The 25,694-nt window shown below is 43.0% G+C and overlaps 1 protein-coding gene across 1 annotated transcript in view; it reads left to right on the top strand.

Moving 5' to 3' along the window:
- LOC140478800 (tumor protein 63-like) overlaps nucleotides 1–25,694 on the top strand; it is a 300,795-nt gene that overhangs the window by 216,559 nt on the left and 58,542 nt on the right. The window contains 2 exon segments of the mRNA XM_072572189.1: nucleotides 879–1,076; nucleotides 1,078–1,131. Coding sequence (XP_072428290.1) covers nucleotides 879–1,076; nucleotides 1,078–1,131 — 252 coding nt within the window.

The raw sequence follows: 25,694 nt of genomic DNA, 5'->3' as shown, positions 1-25,694 counted from the left end.
GAATTTGGTTGACACTAAGAATTAGGATGATATAGAAAATAGATTTTGCTTTTTGTATGATTAAGGCTGGTAAAATTTTAACTGACTGTTAAAGTAGCTAAAGTACGAAGTTAGTTGTAGGTATATTCCATGCAGTCCCTTGAATACAGGTTCTAGCCTTCAATAGACATGGCTGATGTGCACTGGTAGGGTAATCCTTTTTCAACAAAACATTTTTTGTGATGGAAGACTCAGAAATTGTGGTCATTATAGTTGGAACATCTGCTTGACATGGTCATTCAATGCAACAAACTGTAATGAAATGTGCAATGTAATTCATCACCAGACAATGTTTGAGCTTCATTGTTTTCAATGTCGCTAACTTGTTTTTATTTACTCTCTCTCCCTCTCTCTCTCTCTCTTTCTCTCTCTCTCTCTCCTCTCTCTCTCCTCTTTCTCTCTCTCTCTCTCTCTCTCTCTCTCTCTCTCTCTCTCCTCTCTCTCTCTCTCTCTCTCTCTCTCTCTCTCTCCCCCCTCTCTCTCTCTCTCTCTCTCCTCTCTCTCCCCCTCTCTCTCTCTCTCTCTCTCTCTCCCCCTCTCTCTCTCTCTCTCTCTCTCTCCCCCTCTCTCTCTCTCTCTCTCTCTCTCTCTCTCTCTCCCCCTCTCTCTCTCTCTCTCTCTCTCTCTCTCTCTCTCTCTCCTCTCTCTCTCTCCCTCTCTCTCTCTCTCTCTCCCTCTCTCTCTCTCTCTCTCCCTCTCTCTCTCTCTCTCTCTCTCTCTCTCTCTCTCTCTCTCTCCCTCTCTCTCTCTTCCCCCCCCCCCCCCCCCCCCCCCGCTCCCCTGTCTCTCTCTCTCTCTGTATGTATGTCTTCTCTCCTCTTCTCTCCTCTTCCTTTAAGCCTCAGTACACAAACCTGGGGCTCCTTAACAGCATGGAGCAGCAGATACAGAATGGATCTTCATCCACCAGCCCCTATAACAACGATCACACCCCCAACGTCACGGCACCCTCACCGTATGCTCAGCCCAGCTCCACCTTTGAAACACTCTCTCCATCGCCAGCCATCCCCTCAAACACAGATTACCCAGGTCCACATGGGCTTTGATGTTTCATTCCAACAGTCCAGCACAGCAAAGTCTGCAACGTGGACGGTAAGTTTACTCCGATAACATTGGTCTAAAATGCATATTGCTGTCAATGATTTTGAAATGTGTGACTGCTCTTGTAGAAGTAACTGCTCTAGCAGTTCAGTCAGCAAGATGATATTTGACTCTAATTAACATTTTTAAAAATAACTGCACCATCTAGTAAAATTACAAGCAAAACCAATGAGCAAGTTGCAAGTGATGAGAGGGTGGCCAAAGTTGAGAATGAACCAAGCACAGGGTGGGTGAAATAGGTAAAAACAATAACTGCAGATGCTGGAAACCAAATTCTGGATTAGTGATGCTGGAAGAGCACAGCATTCAGGCAGCATCCAACGAGCAGCGAAATCGTTGGTGTACGCAAAAAGGAGAGAGGGTAGCAGTGACAGCATGTAAAACAAGCAGAGGGAGGTGGTGTAGGGAGTGAGAAGAGAGGGTGAAAAGGCTGTGGTGAGTAAGAAGGGAGAGGGACTGGGTTAAGTGGAGGGATTGGGTGCAGTGGTAAGTCAAAGTGGGCAGCAGATGGTGATAGGGTGTTGTCTCTTTGCCTCTTGGGTGGAGTTATATTTCATCTCATCTTAGGAGATAAGCAGGTGTTCAAATTTACAAAAGCAATGCACTTTGGCATAATCAGCAATATGGATGAATAGAATAGGTGAATTTTAATTGGGAAATTGTAAAATAATACATTTTTGGACGAAACCAGAGGATAGGAGTAAATATTCTATGGGAAGACACTGATGATTGCGGAAGAATCGAAGCCTGCTGATTCTGATTTAGCATTCCCCAAAATGCAAGAGTATAAGTAGATGAAACTTTAAATAAATTGCGTTTTGTTTTCTAAATAGGAACCTTGAACTCACGACAAAAAGTATTGGCTAATTTATCTAAAACTAAGCAAAACTCTGCAGATGGTGGAAATCTGAAATAAAAGCAGAAAATGCAAGAAATATTCAGCACATCAGGCACCATTGTGGAGGTGGGGGTTCGTGGGGGCCGCAGACAGAATTATTTTTTCCTATCAGTGCTGGATTCTGATCAATTTGTGTCAAACTGCAGTTGAGAACTGTACACTGTTTTTGGTCCTATTACAGAAGACCACTAAAACTAGAGTCCAAATAAGGGTAGATTTAGCAAAATAGTGCCAGTAATGGGAAACTGATGTATTGCTAATTGATAGTAGCAATGTTCTTGGAGTAGAGATGGATTAGAGGAACTTTGGGCTTTTAAAAAAATTGGAGTATTTCGATGGTGAGCAGGGAAGATTTTCTTGTAGTTAAGTAACAGTGATTAGTGAGGGAGGGAAAACTGCAAGACCTTTATTTGGATGGGAGAGGCATCACTGTTTTTGTTATTTGTACATGGGGTTGAATTTTTGAGGAAAAACAAACATTCATTGCCTTCCCTATTTTCCCTGAGGAAAGTTAAGAGTCAACTACATTGCTGAAGGAAACAAAAACAGAAATTGCTAGAACAGCTCAGCAGGTCTGGCAGCATCTGTGAAGAGAAAACTGTTATCATTTTGGTTCTAGTTATCCTTCCTCAGACTCCTAGGATAGCAGATTTCTTTCCCTTTCACTGAATCAAATGAGTTTTTACAACAATCAACACTGGTTACATGATCATGTTATTGCTGATCAATAATGAATTCGAATTTCAGCATTTGCCATGGTGGGATTTGAACCATGTCCTTAGAATGTTGTCCTGGGGTTCTAGAATGTTATTCCAATGACTTTATCACTATGTGAACATAGAACATTACAGCACAGTACATGCCCTTCGGCCCTTGATGTTTCGCCAAACTGTGAATCCAATCTGAAGCCCATCTAACTTACACTATTCTATTCTTGTCCATATGCCTATCCAATGACCATTTAAATGCCCTTAAATTGGCAAGTCAACTACTGATGCAGGCAGTGCATTCCACACCCCTACTACTCTGAGTAAAGAAACTACCTCTGACATTTGTCCTATATCTATCACCCTTCAATTTAAAGATATGTTACCTCGTGCTAGCCATTGCTATCTGAGGAAAAAGGCTCTCATTGTCCAACCTATCTAACCCTCTAATTATCTTACATGACTTAATTGAGACACCTCTCAACCACCTTCTCTGACACAAACTACCTCAAATCCCTCAGCCTTCCCTTGTAAGACCTTCCCTCCAAACCAGGCAACATCCTAGCAAATCTTCTCTGAACCCTTTCCAAAGCTTCCACAACCTTTCTATAATGCGGTGACCAGAACTGTGTGTAATACTCCAAGTGCAGTTGTACCAGAGTTTTGTATTGTGTATTGATGTTACCAGTCTCTCTGACTTTATAAATAGAGAAAAACAAATGTCAGTGCTGTGCTAATATAAAATGGTGGCTGCGAACAAATCTATGTTGTCTGACTTGACTCATTTGTCAGCAATGGAGAGGGGGCAATGTGTCAAAAGCCATTTCCATTCATAGATCCTTGCAGAGGTAGGAAATGGAGACAGCTCTTTGAGGTGATTAAAATGCAAATCATTGTTTATAGTGAATGCGTGAGGCACTGTCAGATTCCAGCAATGTCTGTCTTACCTTCCAAGCTCCAAATATCTGAGAGACTCAAATATACAAAACCTGAAATAGCTTCGCCACTGAATTGTAGATCTGCAGCCTTGGATCAGAATTTGTCACAAACTGAGAATCCTGTGTGGCTAGGCCTGATCCAAATCTCCCTCAGTCCCTTCTTAACTGTTGGTCACTTTGAGTGTCGAGAGTGTGTTGCTGGAATAGCATAGCAGGTCAGGCAGCATCCGAGGAGAGGGAAAATAGACGTTTTGAGCTGGAGTCCTTCAGGAATTCCAGATGCTGCCTGACCTGCTGTGCTTTTCCAGCAACACACTATCGACTCTGATCTGCAGACCTCACTTTCCACTGTGTGAGTGTCTCTGTTTCTCTCCCATCTTTCAGAACACATGGAAACCTCGACCTTCCAGACCCCCTCTGTCATGTTAAGCTCATGTTCCCAACACAATCCCCTGTCAAGAATGCTCAAAGTATTACTTGTCCTCCAATCTGCCAACACTGCCATCATGCTAACTTTCTGACATTTCTGTACAAGATCAGCTGAATCCCCAGACAATAATGTTTAAGAATTTCTCACCATTTTAACCAGAAGCATTCTACTTTTTCTATTCTTCCTGCAAATCACGTGCTAATACATTACATTCTACCTGCCAATGTTTTAAATATAACTCACACAACAGAGACAGCAAAGTAATTGATATAATGGGATGTAGCAAACTCTGTTACACTCAGTACCTTCATGTTGCAATGTAATAATATTCAGTCAGGAACCTGCCCACCCTCAGGGACAAAACCTCACCGGGACTGGAAGTGTCCATTGGGCAGGGAACAGGATTTTAATCTCACACTGAGTTAGGTTGGAAATTTCTGTTACACATGGACATTTCTTCACATTATATTCCATCTGCCAATATCTTGCCCACTCAGTGAAGCTGTCCATTTCGGTTCACAGCCTCTTTGGTTGTCCCCACAGCTTTCTCTCCCACCCAACATGGGTCTTGTCAGTGACTCTGGAGATTTGACATCGAAACATAGAAAATAGGAGCAGGTGTAGGCCATTCGGCCCCTCATGCGTGCTCTGTCATTCAACATGATCAAGACTGATCAGAGATCCATTCCCCAATCCCATCCTCTCCGTCAAGTCGCCTTCGTTCATTTAGACACAAGAACCAAACAGAGATAGTGTCTCAGAGAAAGAGAGAGAGACTGAGAGATACATTGTGTATGAAGAGGAGAGAGAGAGACCTCATTTATGAGAGAAATAGTGAGATGGTGTACGAGAGCGATTGAGATTGTCTCTCAGAGTTGGTGACACTATGAATGAGACTGCCTCTTAAAGAGGAAGAGATACTGACATTATGTAAGACAAATGCTGGGAGAGAGGGAGATAGTGAGATTGTACATGGGAGGGAGAAAGAAATTGAGAGATTTTACACGAGTGAAAAACAGTGAGATGTGTATGAGTCAGAGAGAGAGTGAGTTTGTTCATGAGTTTCACATTCCCCTGGACACTGAGGGGTTCCTGTATCTCTCTCAGGATTGAAATCTGAAGTTGTGTTTGGGAGCAAGACATGGTCTCTAGAAATCGGACGTCTGTTTCTATTCTGCTGTCTCCCCAACCATTATTCTGATTGGGCCAGCATTATTGTCCTTGTCCATCTCTAGTTGCTATTGACAAGGTGGTAGTGAGCAGCTTTCTTGTACCACTTTCGTTCATTTGGTGTAGGTAGACCCCCAGTGTCATATTTGTGGATGATGCACACAGCTATTGAATGTCAGTGACAAAGGGAGTGAAAGTTTGTGGATGTGATGCCAATCAGGTGGGCTGCTTTGACCTGGCTGATATCAAGCTTCTTGAGTGTCGTTGGAGCTGCACTCATCCAGGCAATTGGTGAGTATTCTATCACACTTCTGACCTGTATTGGGAGATGAGAGGCAGGTTATTGCTGCAAGATTTCTAACTGTTGACATTGTTGTAACCGCAGTATTTATTTGTTGAGTCCAGTTCAGTTTCTGAGATGCTGATGGTGCAATATCTGAACACTGATGCCTTATTTTAAGGAATACTGCCGAACTGCCATTTTTGTCTTTACTTTGTTGCTTTACTTTATCCATTTGACTTCATCCAAACTTGGCTTATCATGGGGTAGAGTGGCTCAGTGGTTAGCACTGCTAGCTCTGAGTGCCAGGGACTCTTGTTTGATTCCACCCTTGGGCAACTGTCTGTGTGGAGTTTGCACCTTCTCTCCAAGTCTGCGTGGTTTCCTCTGGGTGCTCTGGTTTCCTCCCATAATCCAAAGATGTGTAATTTAAGTAGATTGGTCATGCTAAATTACCAACAGTATCCAAGGATGTGCTGTGGGAAATGAAGGCTTATAGAGATAGACGGGTGGGTGGGATGCTGTTTGGAGGGTTGGTGTGGACTCAATGGACCGAATGGCCTGCTTCCACACTGTAGGGATTCTACTTGATGATTCTATGTTAAGGAGTATGAATATTCTTTCTGTGCAGAATTTTGATTTGAATCATTACTGCCACCTATTTTGAGGAGCTTCAGGGCAGAGGAAATGACCTGGGAGTTGCAGTGGGAGAGGGACTCCGAGATTCTTGTAGAGAGAGGAGGAAAACTTCAAGGCAGGCATCCTTGCAAGAGGATTCGCAGTAGGGTTAAAATCAACGAGGTAAAAGCAATGACTGCAGATGCTGGAAACCAGATTCTGGATTAGTGGTGCTGGAAGAGCACAGCAGTTCGGGCCGCATCCAAGTAGCTTCGAAATTGACGTTTCGGGCAAAAGCCCTTCATCAGGAATAAAGGGCCTTTATTCCTGATGAAGGGCTTTTGCCCGAAACGTCGATTTCGAAGCTACTTGGATGCTGCCTGAACTGCTGTGCTCTTCCAGCACCACTAATCCAGAATCTGGTTTCCAGCATCTGCAGTCATTGTTTTTACCTATTTTGAGGTACAGTGAGAAGTGTTGTCTTTCTTGATATACAGGCAGTTCGTACAATACAAGTGTATCAACAGAGTGTAGAATACAGGGGAACCTCGATTATCCGAACGAGATGGGCAGGCGCTATTTTGTTTGGATAATTGATTATTCGGTCAATCGATTTAATGCCTTTCCTCTGGGGCTCGAGAGGTTTATATTAAGGCTGCTCCCCGTTTAGACTAAGCAGCAGCACAGTGCACGTGAGGCCCCGACCCATGCCCATCCCCCAGACTCCCACCCAACACCACCCCCTGCCCGCCCCTCAACACTGCCCTGAGCACCGTCCCACGACGGTTCCCAACACTGCTCGCCCATGCCCCAAACACCGCCCTCATCCTGCCCCCTCACCCATCCCCAACAACGCACACTCACCTGTCCCTAACACTGCCCCCCCCCCCCCCCCCATCCATTCCCCCTATCCCCCCCACATCCTCTTTTATTTCCCCCCTCTTCTTTCCACCCCCCCCCCCCCCCAGGTCAGCTGGACTGGACACCAAGTGTAAGACTACTACCTTTCTGGACTAAGTCTCCAAATAGCGCGCGTGCATGGACACGCACACACGCATACCCACCCTGTATGGGACAATGTCGGAGAGAATATGTGGGGAAAGGGTAGGGTCCACCCCTATGGAGAACTCCATGGAGAGAGGGAGAAAGGGCGGGAGGTCAGTCATTTGGAGACGGCGCCTTGGCTCTCATCTATGTTCTCGGCAGACATCATTTTTAATCAGTGTACTGTAAACAAAAGACACGATCAGGTTTGAAACAGCTCTTTCACGTAATTAGATTAGATTAGATTAGATTACTTAGTGTGGAAACAGGCCTTTCGGCCCAACAAGTCCACACCACCCCACCGAAGCGCAACCCACCCATACCCCTACATTTACCCCTTACCTAACACTATGGGCAATTTAGCATGGTCAATTCACCTGACCTGCACATCTTTTGGACTGTGGGAGGAAACCGGAGCACCCGGAGGAAACCCACACAGACATGGGGAGAACATGCAAACTCCACACAGTCAGTCGCCTGAGGCAGGAATTGAACCCAGGTCTCTGGCGCTGTGAGGCAGCAGTGCTAACCACTGTGCCACCATGCCGCCCTGAATGTTTCTGTCAGGACCTTGAGATCTCCTTCAGATAATCTGATATTTGGATAATCGAGGTTCCTCTGTACAATGTTACACCTGCCAAGAAGGTGCAGAGAGGGATCAACATTAACATTAAAGAGCTCCATTCAAAGGTCTGATAACGGCAGAGAAGAAGCTGTTCTTGAGTGTGTTTGTATGTGTATTATATTGTATTATATGTATTATATTGGTTGCTTTCCTAATGCAGTGGGAAGTATAGTTGAATTTAATATATGGGAGGCTGGTTTGCATGTTGGACTGGACTGTGTTCGCGACTCTCTAGTTTCTTTCAGTCTTGGAAGGAAATGTTGCCATAACATGCTGTGACACATCCAGATAGGATACTTTCTATAGTGCATCTAAACAAAATTTCTTTATGAACTTGCTGAATTTCCTTAGCCTCCTGAGGAAGTAGACGCATTGATGGGCTTTCTTGACCATAGTGTCAAGAGCGTGGATGGACCAGGACAGATTGTTGGTGATTGTCACTTCCAGGAACTTGACACTTTTGGCCATCTATACCTCAGCGCCATTGATGCTGACGGGAGCGTGCCCTCCACTCCACTTCCTGAAGTCAATGATCAGCTCTTTCATTTTGCTGACATTGATGGAGAAATTGTTGTCTTTACATCATGCTGTTAAATACTCTGTCTCCCTTCTGTACCCCGTCTCTTCCCTGTGCACCATCTTCTTGTCGTTTGAGATCTGACCTACAACGGTGGTGTCAGCAAACTTGTAAATGGAGTTGGTGCAGAATTTGCCTACACATTCTTGTGCATATAAGTAGTATAGTAGGGGGCTGAGCACACAGCCTTGCGAAGCACTCGTGTTGAGGATTATCGTGGAGGAGGTGTTGTCACCTACACTTATTGATGGCATTCTGTTAGTCAGTGAGTTGAGAATTATTACAGTATTATATGTCTGCTTTGTAAATGAAATTGAACTAAGGAAGAGTGAATAAACTCAGACCTGTTCCCAGATCAGAAAATAATTGTGGAATAGCAAAGCATTTCTGTTCCATACAACTGTAGATGTAGAGAACATAACCAAATAAATCTGACAAATGGTCGTGTCAGTTGCTGTTAGGCTTAAAATCTGAAACATGTATCTTTTAAAGGTTGGAGCACCAGGCAATTAGGCCATTGACAATGCAAACAGATCTGTATTCGAGCGTTATTGATTATAATAGCAATTGATGCAGGTTTGTTCAAGTCTTTGCTTAGTCCTCCATTGGAAGGAAGTTATGCAAAAGACGTCAATCAGTAAAAGGCTGAGAGTAGTCAAAAGTAGACTGTGTTTCCAGAAGTTGAGAGGTTTAGAAAGTTGGGCCATAAATTCACAATTTTGTAATTTAGGCACACTGGCAATCACACCTGACTACATTATAATCTTAGTTCAAACACAGACAAAAAATCTGAAGTCCAGAGATGAGATAGGAGTGTGAGCAAAACTGAAGTCAATGAGGGGGAAAGCTCTCTGCTATTATAGAGTTTTACCCAGCACAAAGGAAGGTGGTTAGGCTTGTTAGAGGTCAGTCATTTCTCTCCAGGGCATTACTGCAAGAGTTTCTCAGGGCAGATGCTTTCTAATCAACCTGTTCATTGATGCTATTACGTACCTCTGGAGCAGGTGGGAATTGAACCTGAGCCTTCTAGCCTGGAGGTCACCGCTGCACCACAAGAGCTCTCAGGGTAGTGTCTTTGGTCCAACCATGGTCAGCTGTTTCATCCATGACCTTCCCTCCATCATAAGATTAGAAGTGGGATGTTCACTGATGATTGCATAATATTCAACCCCATTCACAACGGTTTGGATTCAAAAGCTATGTCCAACTGCAACAAGATGAAATGTCCAGGTTTACACTGATAAGTGGCAAGGAACAATGGGACACACCAGTGCCAGGCAATGACCGTCTCCAACAAGAGGCAATCTAACCACCATCCTTATACATTCAATGGCATTACTAGTGCTGAACCCCTCTCACCCCATCCCACTCCTACTATAAAGATCCTAGGGGTCACCATAGACCAGAAACTGAATTGAACCAACCATATAAATATTGTGGCCACAGGAACAGGTCTCAGGCTACAAATCATATCACACACAACTTATCTCCTGACTCTTATCTGGTCAGAAGTGGATGAAATACTCTCCACTTTTCTGGATGAGAACAGCTCCAATAGCACTCAAAATTTACACCAAGTTGGATAAGGCAACTTGCTTGATTGCAACATTCACTGCACTATCACTGGCGTACTGTAATAGTGTGTATTATCAAAAATGGCAAAACAAAAATTCACCATCTCCTTAGACAGCACCATGCTTACCTTTTCAATCATGACTCCTTCCCACCCTCCGAGGACCCCATCTCCCACCTCCAATATACTCCATCCTGGTCTGCTATGCTTCTTCTACCTTTTTATCTCCAACTGCCACCATGACATTGACCGCCTCAACCTGTCCACCACTCTCTCTCACTCCAACCTCTTACCCTTGCAAGGCGCAGGCCTCTACTCCCTCTGCTCCAACTCCAACCTTATCATTAAACCAGCGGACAAGGAAGGTGCAGAGCTAGTTTGGCATACTCCACACCGTTGAAGCTGGGCGTCAACTCTGAGACCACCTCCTACTGCCCCCTAAACCACGACTTTGCCTTCCATCACCAAACCATCATCTCCCAGACCATCTTCACCTCAGGGGATCTCCCATCCACAGCCGCTAACCTCATAGTTCCCCAACCCCGCACTGTCTGCTTCTACCTCTTACCCAAAAACCAGAAACCTGACTGTCCTGATTGACCCATTGTCTCTGCCTGCTCCTGCCCCACTGAACCTATCCTCTCATCTCAACACCATCCTGTCCCCCTTGGTCCAGGAACTCTCCACATACATTTGGGACACCACCTACGCCCTCCACCTCCTGCATGACTTTTGCCTCATCTTCACCATGGACCTTCAGTCCTTTTGTTTCTTCCTTTCCCGCTAGCCCAACCAGAATCCCTCCACCGACAAGCTCATTCGATTGGCGGAACTGGTCCTCACCCTCAAAAACATCTCCTTCGAATCCTCCCACTTCCTGTAGACTGAAGGGGTAGCTATGGGCACCCGCATGGGCCCCAGCTGTGCCTGCCTCTTCCTAGTATATGTGGAATAGTACATCTTCCACATTTACACTAGCACTATTGTTCTTGATCTGGTCTCTACATTGGGGAGACAGGATGCCAACTCACAGAACATTTCGGGGAACATCTCTGGGCAGGCACCAAACAGCCCCACAGCCCCTGGCCAACCACTTCAACTCTCCCTCCCATTCTGCCATGGGAGAATTCAAGTATTGGGTCTCCTGCACCCTCAAATCCAAGCCACCTGACAACTGGAGGAAGCATGCCTCATCTTCTGCCTTGGGACCCTTCAGCCACATGGCATCAACAACGACTTCACTAGTTTCCTAATCTCCCCTCACCTCATCACAGATCCAGCCTTCTAACTCTGCACTGCCTTCTTGAACTGTCCTACCTGTCCATCTTCCTTCCCAGCTGTCCATTCCACCCTCCCCTCTGACCTAACATTACCACTTTCCTAGCTACCTTCCCCTCACCCTCCTCTTTTTCTCTCAGTACCCCCCACCCCCACATTCCTGATGTAGGGCTTATGCCCAAAACATCAACTCTGTTGCTGCTTGCATGCTGCGTGACCGACATTTTTCCAGCGCTACAATTTTCAACTTAGCACCTTCCAACCCCACACCCACTGTCATCTGGAAGAACAAGGGCTGCAGATGCATGCAAAGTCCACTATTAGCAAGCTCCCCTCCAAGCTCATCACTGTCCTGACTTGGAAATATATTATTATTTCTTAAATGTCACTGCTTTGAAATTGTGCCGCTCTCTCACCAACAGCACTGTGGATGTGTGTACACCAAAAGACCTACAATGGTTGAAGGAGGCAGCTCACCACATCCTTCCTGAGATCCATTTAGGGAGGTTGTGGTAATACTTGACTAGAAATCCAAAGGAACAGGCTAGTGTTCTGGGGACGTGTGTTCAAATCCTACTATCACAGATGGTGAAGTTTGAGTTTGTTTACTTAATTTGAATTAAAAGCAAGTCTAATAGTGACCATGTAACCATTGCTTATTTGTCAAGCATCTGGTTGGCGAATGTCCTTTAGGGAAAGAAATATCCCATTCTTACCTGGTCAGGCCTACATGTGACTTCAGACCCACAGCAATATGATCATCTCGTAACTGCCACCTGAAATGTGCTAGGAAGACACTTTGGTTAAAGGCAAGTAGGGATGGGTGACAAATTCTAGTCTTGTCAGTGATACTTATCCCAAAAACTAAGGATGGGCCACCAATTGTCTTTCGTGCCTCACTAACGAATATTAAAAATGTAAGAGATTTTAAACCGAATGCTTGGAGAAACTTCACACACAAGTGTGCTGGCTGGCATCTGTTAAGGCGCCTGTCACCTTTCAAGATTAAACTGGGTGCACAAATTGGCAAGTGAATGAGGAGATATGGAAACACGACAAAATGATTGGACTTGCTTATGAAGTTACTAAATGCCAACATAGGCTTGCTAAGTTAAAGGAATTTAAAGTGATTTTGAAAGGGTAAACAATGCTCGAATTGTGTGATGAATTTGAAGTAAGAGTGCACAGATTGATTCTTACAAGAATAATGAGGCTAGAAATATTTTCATGGAGTGTTATTAAACCTTGGAATGCATAACTATAACAGGCTATTGGACAGATACATTAACATCATTGAAAAGGAATTGGGTGAGGACTTGAAATGGATGGTTGAAAGGACCTGCAAAAGGCTGAGAAATAGAATTAGAATAGATTGCTTGAATTGAGAAACAAGCACCAGTAAATGAACTATGGATTGAATGATCTCTTTGTGCTGTGAATTGCTGGGATTGAGTTATTCTGATTAATGGTACACTTTATGTATTCTGATTGTTGCTTAATTGAAAGATTTCCTTTCCTGTGGTTTTTTTTTCTGTGTCCGCAGCAGACACCTGATATTATCTAGATTTTCTTACAAGTACTGAAGATGGGGACTGTGTGATAGATCTATTGATAGAATGCCAGGTAATACACAGCTAACGTACTACAAGTTGTTCGTTTATGTGAGGACCTGAAAGTAATGTCACCATGAACAAGTCTCAATGAATTTCACAGTATTTTCAACATGTGTGCTAGATTTCAAATGTTGTGTGTTGTGGAACCAATCACAAATGGCCACTGTGACTTTGTGTTTAGGGCAAATTAGGTGCTAGGTTTGAAAGCTTTAATAATGTGTGAAGGTATTTTGTTCACCTTTTGTTGTCTGTTTTATGGATTCCTAATTGCATTGGGATTTGCACTAAAGTTACCATGTTGTGGTTCTGTTCGCCGAGCTGGGAATTTTGTCTTGCAAACGTTTCGTCCCCTGTCTAGGTGACATCCTCAGTGCTTGGGAGCCTCCTGTGAAGCGCTTCTGTGCTATTTTCTCCGGCATTTATAGTGGCCTGTCTCTGCCGCTTCCGGTTGTCAGTTCGAGCTGTCCGCTGTAGTGGCCGGTATATTGGGTCCAGGTCTATGTGTTTGTTGATAGAGTCTGTGGATGAGTGCCATGCCTCTGGGAATTCCCTGGCTGTTCTCTGTTTGGCTTGCCCTATAATGATAGTGTTGTTCCAGTCGAATTCATGTTGCTTGTCGTCTGTGTGTGTGGCTACTAAGGATAGCTGGTCGTGTCGTTTCGTGGCTAGTTGGTGTTCATGTATACGGATCGTTAACTGTCTTCCTGTTTGTCCGATGTAGTGTTTTGTGCAGTCCTTGCATGGGATTTTGAACACTACATTAGTTTTGCTCATGTTGGGTATCGGGTCCTTCGTTCTGGTGAGTTGTTGTCTGAGCGTAGCTGTTGGTTTGTGTACAGCCAGACAACAACTCACCAGAACGAAGGACCCGATACCCAACATGAGCAAAACTAATGTAGTGTTCAAAATCCCATGCAAGGACTGCACAAAACACTACATCGGACAAACAGGAAGACAGTTAGCGATCCGTATACATGAACACCAACTAGCCACGAAACGACACGACCAGCTATCCTTAGTAGCCCCACACACAGACGACAAGCAACATGAATTCGACTGGAACAACACTATCATTATAGGGCAAGCCAAACAGAGAACAGCCAGGGAATTCCCAGAGGCATGGCACTCATCCACAGACTCTATCAACAAACGCATAGACCTGGACCCAATATACCGGCCACTACAGCGGACAGCTGGAACTGACAACCGGAAGCGGCAGAGACAGGCCACTATAAATGCCGGAGAAAACAGCACAGAAGCGCTTCACAGGAGGCTCCCAAGCACTGAGGATGTCACCTAGACAGGGGACGAAACGTTTGTAAGACAAATTCCCAGCTCGGCGAACAGAACCACAACAACGAGCACCCGAGCTACAAATCTTCTCCCAAACTTTGAACTAAAGTTACCATATTCCTACTGGACCAAGGATTACTCTAATGAGAAAGAGAGAAGACTGGTGCTGGTTTAACTTGAAGGTCAACCAATACAGGAAGTGAACTCATTCTGTTGTCATTACTCTGTCTTTCAAACCAGTCATCAAGCCAGCTGAGCTAACCCATCTTATGGGAGTTGCATTACATAACATTTGACACAAACTAATCTGCTCCCTGTGGGGAGCTGTCTCTAAGATCTATGATTGTAAAGTCGTGAATGTGAATTTTCTTTCCTGGTCATTTCACCAATTGGCATCTGTTTCTCATAGTCTGTAGTTAAACATCATGGCAGCAGATGGCATAATGTTGACACTATTCTGCCTTGCTGTACCTGCTGCCACAGTAACCTGGAATGTTGCTGTTGATAGCGCATAAGGAAATGCAGCACACGTTGACTAACTCTGACAATCTGACACTTATGGGAGGGTTTTTTGACCATTAGGTTCAGGAAGTTGAGGCAAGGAGAGGACAAAAGATGTTTTCTATTCACCCTGTTCATAGATGGTATTACACATTTCTGGAGCAGGTTCGAATTAAAACTGGCCCTCTTGCATGAGTTCTGGATACTACCACAATGCCAGAACAGCTTTCTTTCTTTCTTTAAAAAAAAATGGCAGGACAAGGTAAGGACAGCACTACTACATCACAAAAATCCCTAAAGAGAGGGAAAATACACACTTTTTTTTCGATCAACCTGTTCAGAAATACTATTGCGCACCTCTGGTGCAGGTAAGATTCAAACCCAAGTCGCCTAGCTCAGATACAGGAACTCTTATCGCTGCCACAAGAGTCAAAGACTTCTGCTAGGCCACAGCATATTGTTATCATGTGGTAATACCATCTTAGGCTCTGGGTGATTAATGAAGAGTGCTGCCAATAATCCATCATTCTCGATATTTTTAAACAACCTGTTCAGAGATGTTATTACATACCTATGGTGTAGGTGGATCTTAAACCCAGGACTCCTGGTCCAGAAGTAGGAGCACAAGAGCCCTAAAAAAGAAATGCTGTGGGTTTTGATCTCCTTTGGACACCAGGTAACTACTCAAGATCTGTTAACACAACTTCAACTGTGTGGAGCAGCTAGACTTAAGGGTGTTGTTCAGCCTGTGTACAAGCATTATTGATGAAACTCGCTTTCATGGTCTAGGTAATTGAGTGCTGAATGAGATTTGTTGCTGTTGCCTGAATGGTGGATGTAGAATATGAAGGTATGTTAGTATTTGTAACTTGACAGATAAGCAAGTGTATTTCAAATTTCATGAGTAGGCTCTGAAGCTCACATTATATACCTTTGCAATCTTGAAGACTGGTAGCTTATTACGTTACTAGGCCTTAATGATAGTAATTAAGCAAGAATGGTTAATTCTGAGTTGTGTTATTGTGTATTGCTAAGAATTAGTGAACTTCCTCCTGACCTCAGGAAGCCACAAGATCCAAGACTTTGCAGTTTTCATTCAAATATTTGAGCAGGAGCAAGATGTGGCATGCAGAGAACATCTGCTTACCAGTCTGTTCAATATGTGATGAAGCACAAACTTGTTTATGCCCAAAAACCTGTTGCAGCTTGTTTTCCAGATCAAATGATTCCATACGTGAGCCTCAGAACCTGTGGCTGTATGGATTGTTAAGTATATTGGAATGTACCTGCTTTTTCTTTAGAAAAGCATTTAAGTGGAAATCTGAAATAGCCAGAAGTGAATTAAATACACAGCATAGTTTATTGATCTGTCTTCATATATTGTTACAATGCAGATGCGTTTACCTAACTTGTGTGAACTTGTGATAAAGAAAATAGGTTAATGTATTTTGGAGACCTTTACAGCATTTGAAATTTTCCATTTTGAATCCAAAGTTTGTTTTAACTGGACAACTTCCTGTAACTTTTGCTTCTCTCTTCCCTCGTGTATTTTTAACATCCTGATCAACTAACAAACACAAAACAAATACTGACCAGCTAACAAACACAATATTTTTTAAAAATATTAATTTATGTGCTGTGAACTCACTGGCTGGACCAGCATTTATTATCCATCTTTAATTGCCCTTGTGAACCTGTCTCTTGAACCACTGCAGTCTGATTTCTTTTTACTGGTAAAGAACGAGTTTCACTATTTCCAATGACAGAACAGTGATCTAGTTCCAAGTCAAGATAGTGTGTGGTTTGAAGAGGAACCTGTGGTGTTCCCATATACCTGTTGCCCTTGCCCTACTAGGTGGGAAAGGTTGTGGGTATGGTGCTATTAAAAGAGCCTTAGTTAACTGTTGCAGGACACCCTGTAGATGGACTATATACTGCTGCCACTGTATGCTGAAGATAGCGAATGGAATGCTAATTGAAAGGGCTGTTTTGTTCTGGATAATTTTGTTGGTCCTTCACCCATCTGGACAAATGCAAAGTATTCTATCCTTTTTCCTAATTTGTGCCACCTAGAGGGTGGACAGGTGTTGGGGAGCCCAGAGGACAGTTAGTCATGACAGAATTCTCATTCCCTGATCTGTCCTTGCAACCACAGCCACTTCAGTTTCTGGTCAGTAGTAAACCCCAGGATATTGATGATGGGGAATTCAGCAATGCAATGGCATGGGGAGGTGATTTGAATGTTCTATCATTGGAGATGGTCATTGCCTGGCACTTGAGGCACTGATGTTATCTGCCACTTCTGTGTTACTGGCTCAAACCTCAATGCTGTCTAGGTCTTGATTAATATGGACATCCTAAGAAGGAAAAAACAGTAATACTTGTGAATGGCATATATTGGTCCAACACATCTTGTATTCCTCAAAATGAAGCTGTAGTATACCAGTAAGTTCAATTCCAAATATGACCTTTTTTTCTTTACTGTTTTCTTCCCTCTGGAGTTTGGTGCTTCAGTATCCGAGGAGTTATGAATGGTGCTGCATATTCTGCACCTATGAACAAGTGTACCCAGGTGCTGACCTTACAATGGAGGAAAGTTCATTGATGAAGCATTTTGAACTCTACCATGAGAAATTCCTACAGTGCTGCCCAGGAACTGATATAGTTGACCTCTGACAACCACAGCCATTTTTCTCTGTGCTAAATATAACTCCCCAGTCAGTTTTCCCCTGATTTCCGTTGACTTCTATTTTCCTAGGGCTTCTTGAAGCCTTACCATACATGCATTGCCTTGATGCCAAGAATAATGACTCTCACCTCACTTTTGAATTCAGCTCATTTGGTTGGACCAAGGTAGTAAGGTGACCAGAAGCAGATTGGTCGTGACAGAACCCAAACTGGCCATCAGTGAATAGGTTTTTGTGAAGTCAGAATTCACACAGCACCAGGTTGTAATCCAACTGGTTTATTTGAAATCACAAGCTTTTGGAGTGTAGCCCCTTTGTCAGATGAAGTGAGAGAGAAGCACACAGATGCAAAATCTGTAGGCAGAGAGATCAAGAGATCACACAAATATAGTGAGTGAAATATCGAATAATAAGCCTGTGCAGGTGACCAAAAGTGTGAGTATAGCTAATAACAAGTGAAGTGATGACCCATAATCTGATTAAATGAGGCAGAGAGGTAATTACAAAAAAATTAAAAGTAAGGTGGTACTGGAGACAAACCAAATGACTGGAGTAACATGATAGGTATAAGAATCATGAGCCGAGGATCTAACCAAAGTAATAAGTATTCCAGAGCTGTACAAACTAATTAAGATAGACATGCTGCCTGAACTGCTGTGCTCTTCCAGCACCACTAATCCAGAATCTGGTTTTCAGCATCTGCAGTCATTGTTTTTACCTAGATCATGACCAATTATCAAGGGGATGGTGTCAAAACAGGACAGTAAGGAAGAATTTACATCCAGGAACGTGTAGTGGGGTCACATGTCATGCGACATGAATCCAAGATCACAGTTGATGCCATCTTCATGGGTACGGAACTTGGCTAGCAGTTTCTGCTCGGTAATTCTGTGTTGTGTTTCTCAGAGGCCGCCTTGGCAAACGCTTACCTGAAGTTTGGAGGCTGAATGTCCTTGACTGTTGAAGCGTTCCCTGACTGGGAGCAAGCATTCCTGTCTGGCGATTGTTGCATGGTGTCCATTCATCTGTTGTCATAGGGTCTACCTGGTCTTACCACTGTACCATGTCTTGAGGCATCCTTGCCTGTAGAGTACGAGATAGACAGCATTGGCTGTGTCACATGAGTATCTGTACACAGTGGGTGGTGTTCCCACGTGCGGTGGTAGTGTCCATGTCAATGAACTTACGAAGTGAGAGCTGCTTCATAGCATAGTCAACAACCCTTTCTGCTAAAAATCAAAGAACTGTGGATGCTGGAAATTTGAAACAAAAACAGAAGTTGCTGAGAAACTCAGCCGGTTTGACAGCATCTATGGGAAGAAAGCAAAGTGAACATTGGGATGCTAAAAATCAAACAAAAACAGAAATTGCTGGAAAAACTCAGCAGATCTGGCAGGATCTCTGGAGAGAAAGCAGAGTTAATGTTTCTGAAGAAGGGTCACTGAACTCAAAATGTAAAGTCTGCTTTCTCTGTACAGACGCTGAACAATTTATGTTTTTGTTCTAGTTGAATGGCTTGACTATGGTCATGGTTAATTCTGTAGCACAAGATTTGCTATTGTAGGAGTGTTAGGCTTCTTAGACTTTGTGACATTCTGCATCTTTGGCCATTTTTCATATGACATGAAGTAAATTGAATTAACAGAAAAGTAGCATCTGTGATGCCATAAACATCAGGAAAAGGGAGGGTCGGATCTCCCACTTGGTATTTCTGGCTGAAGCTGGAAGCAAATGCTTCAGCCTTGTCTTTTGCATTGTGTTGGCCTCCTCATTGAGGATAGGGATATTTGGGGAGCCTTCATCTTCTGTTAATTATTTGTCTGCCACTATTCATAACTGATCTGGTTGGACTGCAGAATTTAGATCTGTTGGTTTTAGACTTGCTTAACTATGTCTATCACTTGCTGCTTCCACTGTTTGACGTGCAAGTAGTCCTGTGTTATAGCTTCACCAAGTTGACACCTCACTTTTGGTATGCCTGGGCTGCTGCTGGCATGTTTTCTTGCACTCTTCAATGAATGATATGCCAGGCTAAGAGATTAAAAATTGTGACTGAATACAATTCTGTTGCTGATGGTTACACTGTCTTATGAATAAAGTCAAAGTCATACAGCACAGAAACAGACCCTTCGGTCCAACCAGTCCATGCCAACCACAATCCCAAACTAAACTAGTCCTATCTGCCTGTGCTTGGCCCATATCCCTCCAAATATTTTTTATTCATGTACTTATCCAAATGTCTTAAGTGTTTTAACTGTACCTGTATCCAACCACTTTCTATGGCGTTCATTCTACATACGAAAAAGTTGTCCCTCATGTCTTTTTAAAATCTTCCTCCTCTCACCTTAAAAATATGCGTCCAGTCTTGAAATCCCCCACCCTATAGAAAAGATACTTGTCATTCACCCTGTCTTATACCCTTCATGATTTTATAAACCTCTGTAAGGTTACCCCTCAACCTCCTACACTGAATGAAAAAGTCCCAGCCTTTCCAACCCTCTATATAACTCAGACCCTCCATTCCCAGCAACATTCTGGTAAATCTTTTCTGAACCCTGTCCAGTTTAAGAATAAGAATGTCCAGTTATAAGTTGATAAATTATTCTGAATTCTCATCCATTTAATACATTGGTATGCACGTTTGTCTTTGTAAGACCTGTGCAATGGTCAGTCCTAGCAACACTGCTATGGTAAGTGAGCTCTGTTAATTGTACACAAGTGGAGGTGGTAAAATAAATCCCTGTCTCAACGTTATTAATCTGTGTATATTTCTGATGTGGCAAAGGCTCTGAGAGAAGGTCATTTTCACTTGATCCACCAAAGGGTTGCAAACATTGTTGTTTCCTTGTTGTTTCCTTGTTTTTGTGGGAGAGGAAAACACAGTAAAGAAGCACAGGAGTTTCACATATTGGGAGATATAGTATTTGATTCACTTTGCTAAGTTTAAAGAAACTAAAATCATTTACACATTGTAAATGCTTTTGTTATTTCACTGCACCTCACAATAGGACATCTTCCATTGATGGAAAATCTGAATGCGCAGGTAAGTCTTTACAGGCTGTACCTGCCTGTCGTAAAAGTATGCAACATGCTACAGTTATGCTTGTTTCACGAGCCACTAGCTTTCACAAACTGAGATCTTTATTGTCCCTAATGCTGCAAAAAAATATTAAAATGCTCCAGGGCCTGGTGATTGGAATGTTTGGAAGCTTTATCTTTAATTGGACACTAATCTCCACAGTGAAACAGAGTCAAACAGTGTAGTGCTGGAAAAGCACAGCCAGTCAGACAGCATCCAAGGAGCAGGAGAATCAGCGTTTCAAGCATAAGCTCTTTATCAGGAATGTGGAGGTGGCAGAGAGATAAATGGGACGGGGGTTTGGGCTGGGGGGGGAAGTTGACTGGGAATGCATTAGGTAGATGAAGGTGGGTGGGGGGTCAGGGTGGGCGTTGATTGTGATAGGTCAGAGAGGAAAGTGGAGCGGATAGGTGGGAAGGGAGATGGACAGGTAGGACAGTTCAAGAGTGCTGTGCCGAGTTAGAAGGGTCACAAGCAGAAGATGAGGCGTTCTTCCTCCAGGTGTTGGGTAGCTAGAGTTTGGCGGTGGAAGAGGCCAAGGATTTGTTGTCCTTGGCGAAGTGGGAGGAGGGGTTAAAGTAATTGGTCACAGGGCGGTGGGTTGATTGGTGTATGTGTGCCAGAGATGTTCTCTGAAACATTCTGCAATTTGGCGTCCTGTCTCCCCAGTGTAGAGGAGACCACATTGAGAGCAAGGGACATAGTAGATGACCTGTGGAGGAAAAATGCCTCTTCTTCCACCTTGGGACCCTCCAACCACACTGGACGATACCTGGAGGAAGAACTCCTCATCTTCCGCCTTGGGACCCTCCAATGACACGAGATTACTGTTGATTGCACCAGTTTCCTCATTTCCTTTGCCCCCACCTTATCCTAGATCCAAACCTGTAACTTGGCACCTCCCATTTGAACTGTCCTACCTGTCCCATCTCTCTTCCCACCTCTCCCCTCCACCCTCCTCTCCAACCTATCATCATCACCACTCCCCCACCTTCATCGACCTACTGCATTCCCAGCTATCTTCCCCCGAGCCCCATTCTCCTCTTCTCTTCCACCCCCCAATTTACCTCTCAGCCCCCTTTGCCCAACTGAAGAGCTGATGCTCGAAACATCGACTCTTCTGCTCCTCGGATGCTGCCTGACCGGCTGTGCTTTTCCAGCACCACACCTTTCAATTCTGATCTGCAGCATCTGCAGTCCTCACGTTCTACAGAGACACACAATCATTTCACCAATTATTCTTACAAAACTGAAAAACTGAATCACTGTTTTGTCTATGTAAGCTATGATTGAAGAAAATGACACATGTTCCGAAAACTGCACAGTGCACTGAAAAGTAGTCCTTATTGCTGAAGTCTGGTGCATTAAATTGTAGCCCTTAAACTTGCTGTAGCGCAGTGCATTAGGAAAGAGGCAGTAATTTTTCATTTTAAGTCATGTCATTTTGAAAAGCATTTGAAATGTTACTACAGAAACCGATCATTCATTTCTTTACCTGTATAATAGCTTCATTTACTTAACTAGAGTTACTTGTTGTCATCCCATTTGTCTGCTCTTCTGCCACCTCTTCTAGTAATTTTTTTTAGGATTTATCTAACAGTTTAGATTGTGTCCTGCAAGAAGTGCACCTGGGGGAATTTAGACTCAAGCTTGTCATTTTCTGTCAATATTATTTTTATAAGGAACAGTAACTGTATGCCCAGATTTCTCCTTTGAACATCCTTATCCACTGACATAGGGCTGGTTCATGTGCTCATCCTTCAAACTGCATTTTTAAATAGTATGAACATGCATTCCATATCCTGAAACTTAATTGGATTGACAGAAGTTTCTTAAAATTTACACCTTTGGCATGGAGTGCAGAGTCCTGACTTAGGAAATTAACCGTTTGGCATTGTACAAAGCGCAGTGTGTTTTGATGAGACTAGTCTTGACACACAAAACTTTCAGGTCCAAGTCCCTTCATTTGAAAAGGACACAGTGAAAAGTATTTCTTGATTAGCTTAATTCCTTCAAATTTGAAGCAAATAGATGGCTTTTAATTTGTTTTTGTAAGTTGTACTCTTTCAATTTTTACTTCTGCAATCAGCAAATACCATTGTTCTGTAGCATTGAGATGTCTAAATACTCCTTCAGTCAAAGTGATCATTTTTACTTTTTCCCCTTACCTATGCAAAATAATGTTTTTTTTTGCAGACAGTAGGCAGGTGTGTGTGTGTTTTTTTATAGATTGAAAGAAAGGCTCTTTCTGCCTGACAGATGAAACAGATTTCAGAACTTGCAGGACATGACACTACTTGCAAGCTATGCAGGAGAGGCAAGACCAGAGGCGCCAAAGAGCCTGTTAACGCGTTTGATTATGTTGCAACTTGCCTATGTCTATCGCCCACAGCGTGAGTCTGGGTGAGGGAAGCCACCCCTGTTCCAAAAATCAACCTGATCAGACCTGCCCTAGCTGAGAAACTTTGAAGTAAACAGGAAAATTACTCACCGCAGTCATGTGGTTTACTGGAAGATTGTAGCTTTTGATAATCCTGTAAACTTTCCAAAAGAAAACATGTCTTTGCCCAAAGTGACACTTTCCTGTGATTATGAATATTGCAGCCAAACTGGGGTCACCCTCCATAGGTGAGATTAAATGGATTTTTCAGATTTGGTAGTTAGAGACAGTCTGCAGGCAGGATCTGATCACCGGACGATCCTGCCTTAATTACAGGATTCCTACGAACCATGCCCTTTAAACTTTGGGAAGCACTCCCTAAGTCCTAAAGAATAAACGTTGACACATTTTCTTTTGATTCCAGATTTCTTTTGTATTTCTGGTTTGATCAAGGGTGTAATACCCAGTATTATACAGTTTAGATGTGTGCCAATATTCAAATGAGGCCAAGGAACCAGAAATACTGGAGTTACCATTGGATATTATATAGTTGTTTTTGCTTTATTGCACTTAAGTTGTTAGTTTTCATATTTAATTAGCCTCCACTTTTCCCATGTCATGTTCTATTTGCCAGTCAAATGGGCAGGTGACTCTGTTCCCACAACCTACTTAAATGCAACATTTATAATCGGTCAATGTGTTCTTCATTGAGGCAGCACAGCATCCCTTTTTATTTAAATTCTAGATTGGGACATAAATCTTAATCGGTGTGTCCCAAATAAAATGGCACTAGACTAACATACCAGGTTGCATGAGTCTGAATGAGTGCATTACTGTTCAATTGTCACTGTGGCTCAATGGTAATAATGTCACCCCGAGTCAGAAAGTTATGGATTCGCACCCATTCCAGTTACTTGAGCCCATAAGCTGGGCATGGATGCATGATCTGCCTCTGTGCTAAGTGAGTGCTACACTATAGCAGTTTTTAAGATTTGTTTCAAATCCCTGACACCCTCTCTCCCACCTATCTCTCTAATCTCTACCAACTGTCCAATCCATGAAGTATATGTATTCCTTCAATGTTGACCTCTTGTACATTATCAATTCTTTGATGAATATACTATATTACTTAGCCTGAGTAGCTGGAATTCCTTCCCTAAACTACTCCACTTGTCTGTCTGCCATTAAGGCATTCCTTAAAGCCTACTTGTTTGAACAAATATTCGGTCATCTACTGCAACAACTCCGCTCCTTATGCAGTTCAGTGTTAAATTATGTTTGCTAACACATCTGTGAAGCACCTTGGGATGGCTTGTGTTAAAGACGTTGTGTAAATGCAAGTTATTTTCTCAGATTTTTACTGAGTCATATTATCTGCACATTACCTGTTGTGTTTAATAGTAATTGCGTGATTATGTGTTACTCTGTGCTGGATGTCGGCACAATGCGGTCCTTTTCTGTGTTGAAGTTATATTAAATTTTTCAAGATGGTTTCAACATCTCCATTAAGATGCATTTTGAAGTGCAGAAACCAAAGTGATATGACACAATGGTTAGCACTGCTGCCTCATAGCAGTGGGGACCCAGGTTCGATTCCATCCTCTGGTGACCATCTGTGTGGAGTTTGCACATTGTCCCTGTGTCGTCTTGGGTTTCTCTGGGTGCTTTGGTTTCCTCCCACAATCCAAAGATGTGCACATTAGGTGGACTAGCCATGCTGAACTGTCCATAGTGTCCAGGGATTGCAGGCTAGGTGGGTTAGCCGTGGTAAATGCAGGGTTACAGGGATAGAGCAAAGGGGTAGGTCTCCGTGGGATGCTGTTCAGAGGGTCAGTATGGACTCTGGCCAAATAACCTGGTTCCGCACTGTAGGGAATCAATGATTCTATGACAGGCCAAGGTCCACAATACAAGACTCCATCATATGCATAAAACAAAAGAAGCACTCACCTTATCAGAAGGAAATAGAAAACATGTTTGCATTTATATAGCACCTTTCATGCCAACTAGACATCTTGACACTTTACAGTTAATTAAATGTTTTCTGGGGTTTAGATATTATTGTATTATAGGAAATGCAGCTAATTTTCACGTCACAAATTTCTACAAAAGACTATATGATGACCAGATTGAAGGATAAATATTGGCCAGGGCAGTGGGAAAACTTCTCTGCTCTTCTTTGAAACTGTGCCATTTTACATTCTTCTATATCTTTTTACATTAACTCAAACATGCAGTTCGGGCTTAACATCCCATCCAAAGGATAGCACGTCTGACAGTGCAGTGCTCTGACCCGTGTCTTGGAGTGTGATAGCAGCATTGACATCAGGAAGTGTACACCAAAGCTACTGGTAGCCAACTTCAGTGTGTTTAAAAAAAAAGGCAACTCTGTTGGTTTCAAAACTGGCTCAGCCAATGAAATGGTTGTAGTGTGAAGCATGATCTCATTGTGTCTGTGTTATGACTTTAACCAGGTATGTGTCTGGCTGTCAACAATTCGGTATTCACATCAACAATTCCAGGTAGTTGATTAAAAGAAAGAATTTGTATTTCTATATCTCTGTAATATCAGGAAAACCCCAAAGGCTCTTACTGCCAATTATTCTGAATAAGTATTGTATTGCCAACCATGACAGCCAAGGCTCCACAAACAATGAAATAAATAATCAATTGATCTGTTTCTCCAATCTACCCACATAACTGAACTGCCTCATCCTTGAAATCTTTCCTGCATAATTTGTCCACATAAACAAAGATGTTGGTTGAATCATGCTCTTCAATCAATTACTGTTGGTAAATTGGTTCATGGTCAGCTGGTGAAAGTAGTTTTTCTTGTCTACTAGTTGGAATCAAGAGAGAATTT

The sequence above is a fragment of the Chiloscyllium punctatum genome, chromosome 6 (assembly GCF_047496795.1).
Source record: "Chiloscyllium punctatum isolate Juve2018m chromosome 6, sChiPun1.3, whole genome shotgun sequence".
Taxonomy (NCBI): domain Eukaryota; kingdom Metazoa; phylum Chordata; class Chondrichthyes; order Orectolobiformes; family Hemiscylliidae; genus Chiloscyllium; species Chiloscyllium punctatum.
Note: the sequence above shows the minus strand (reverse complement) of the source record. Positions and strands in the feature narration are given on the sequence as shown.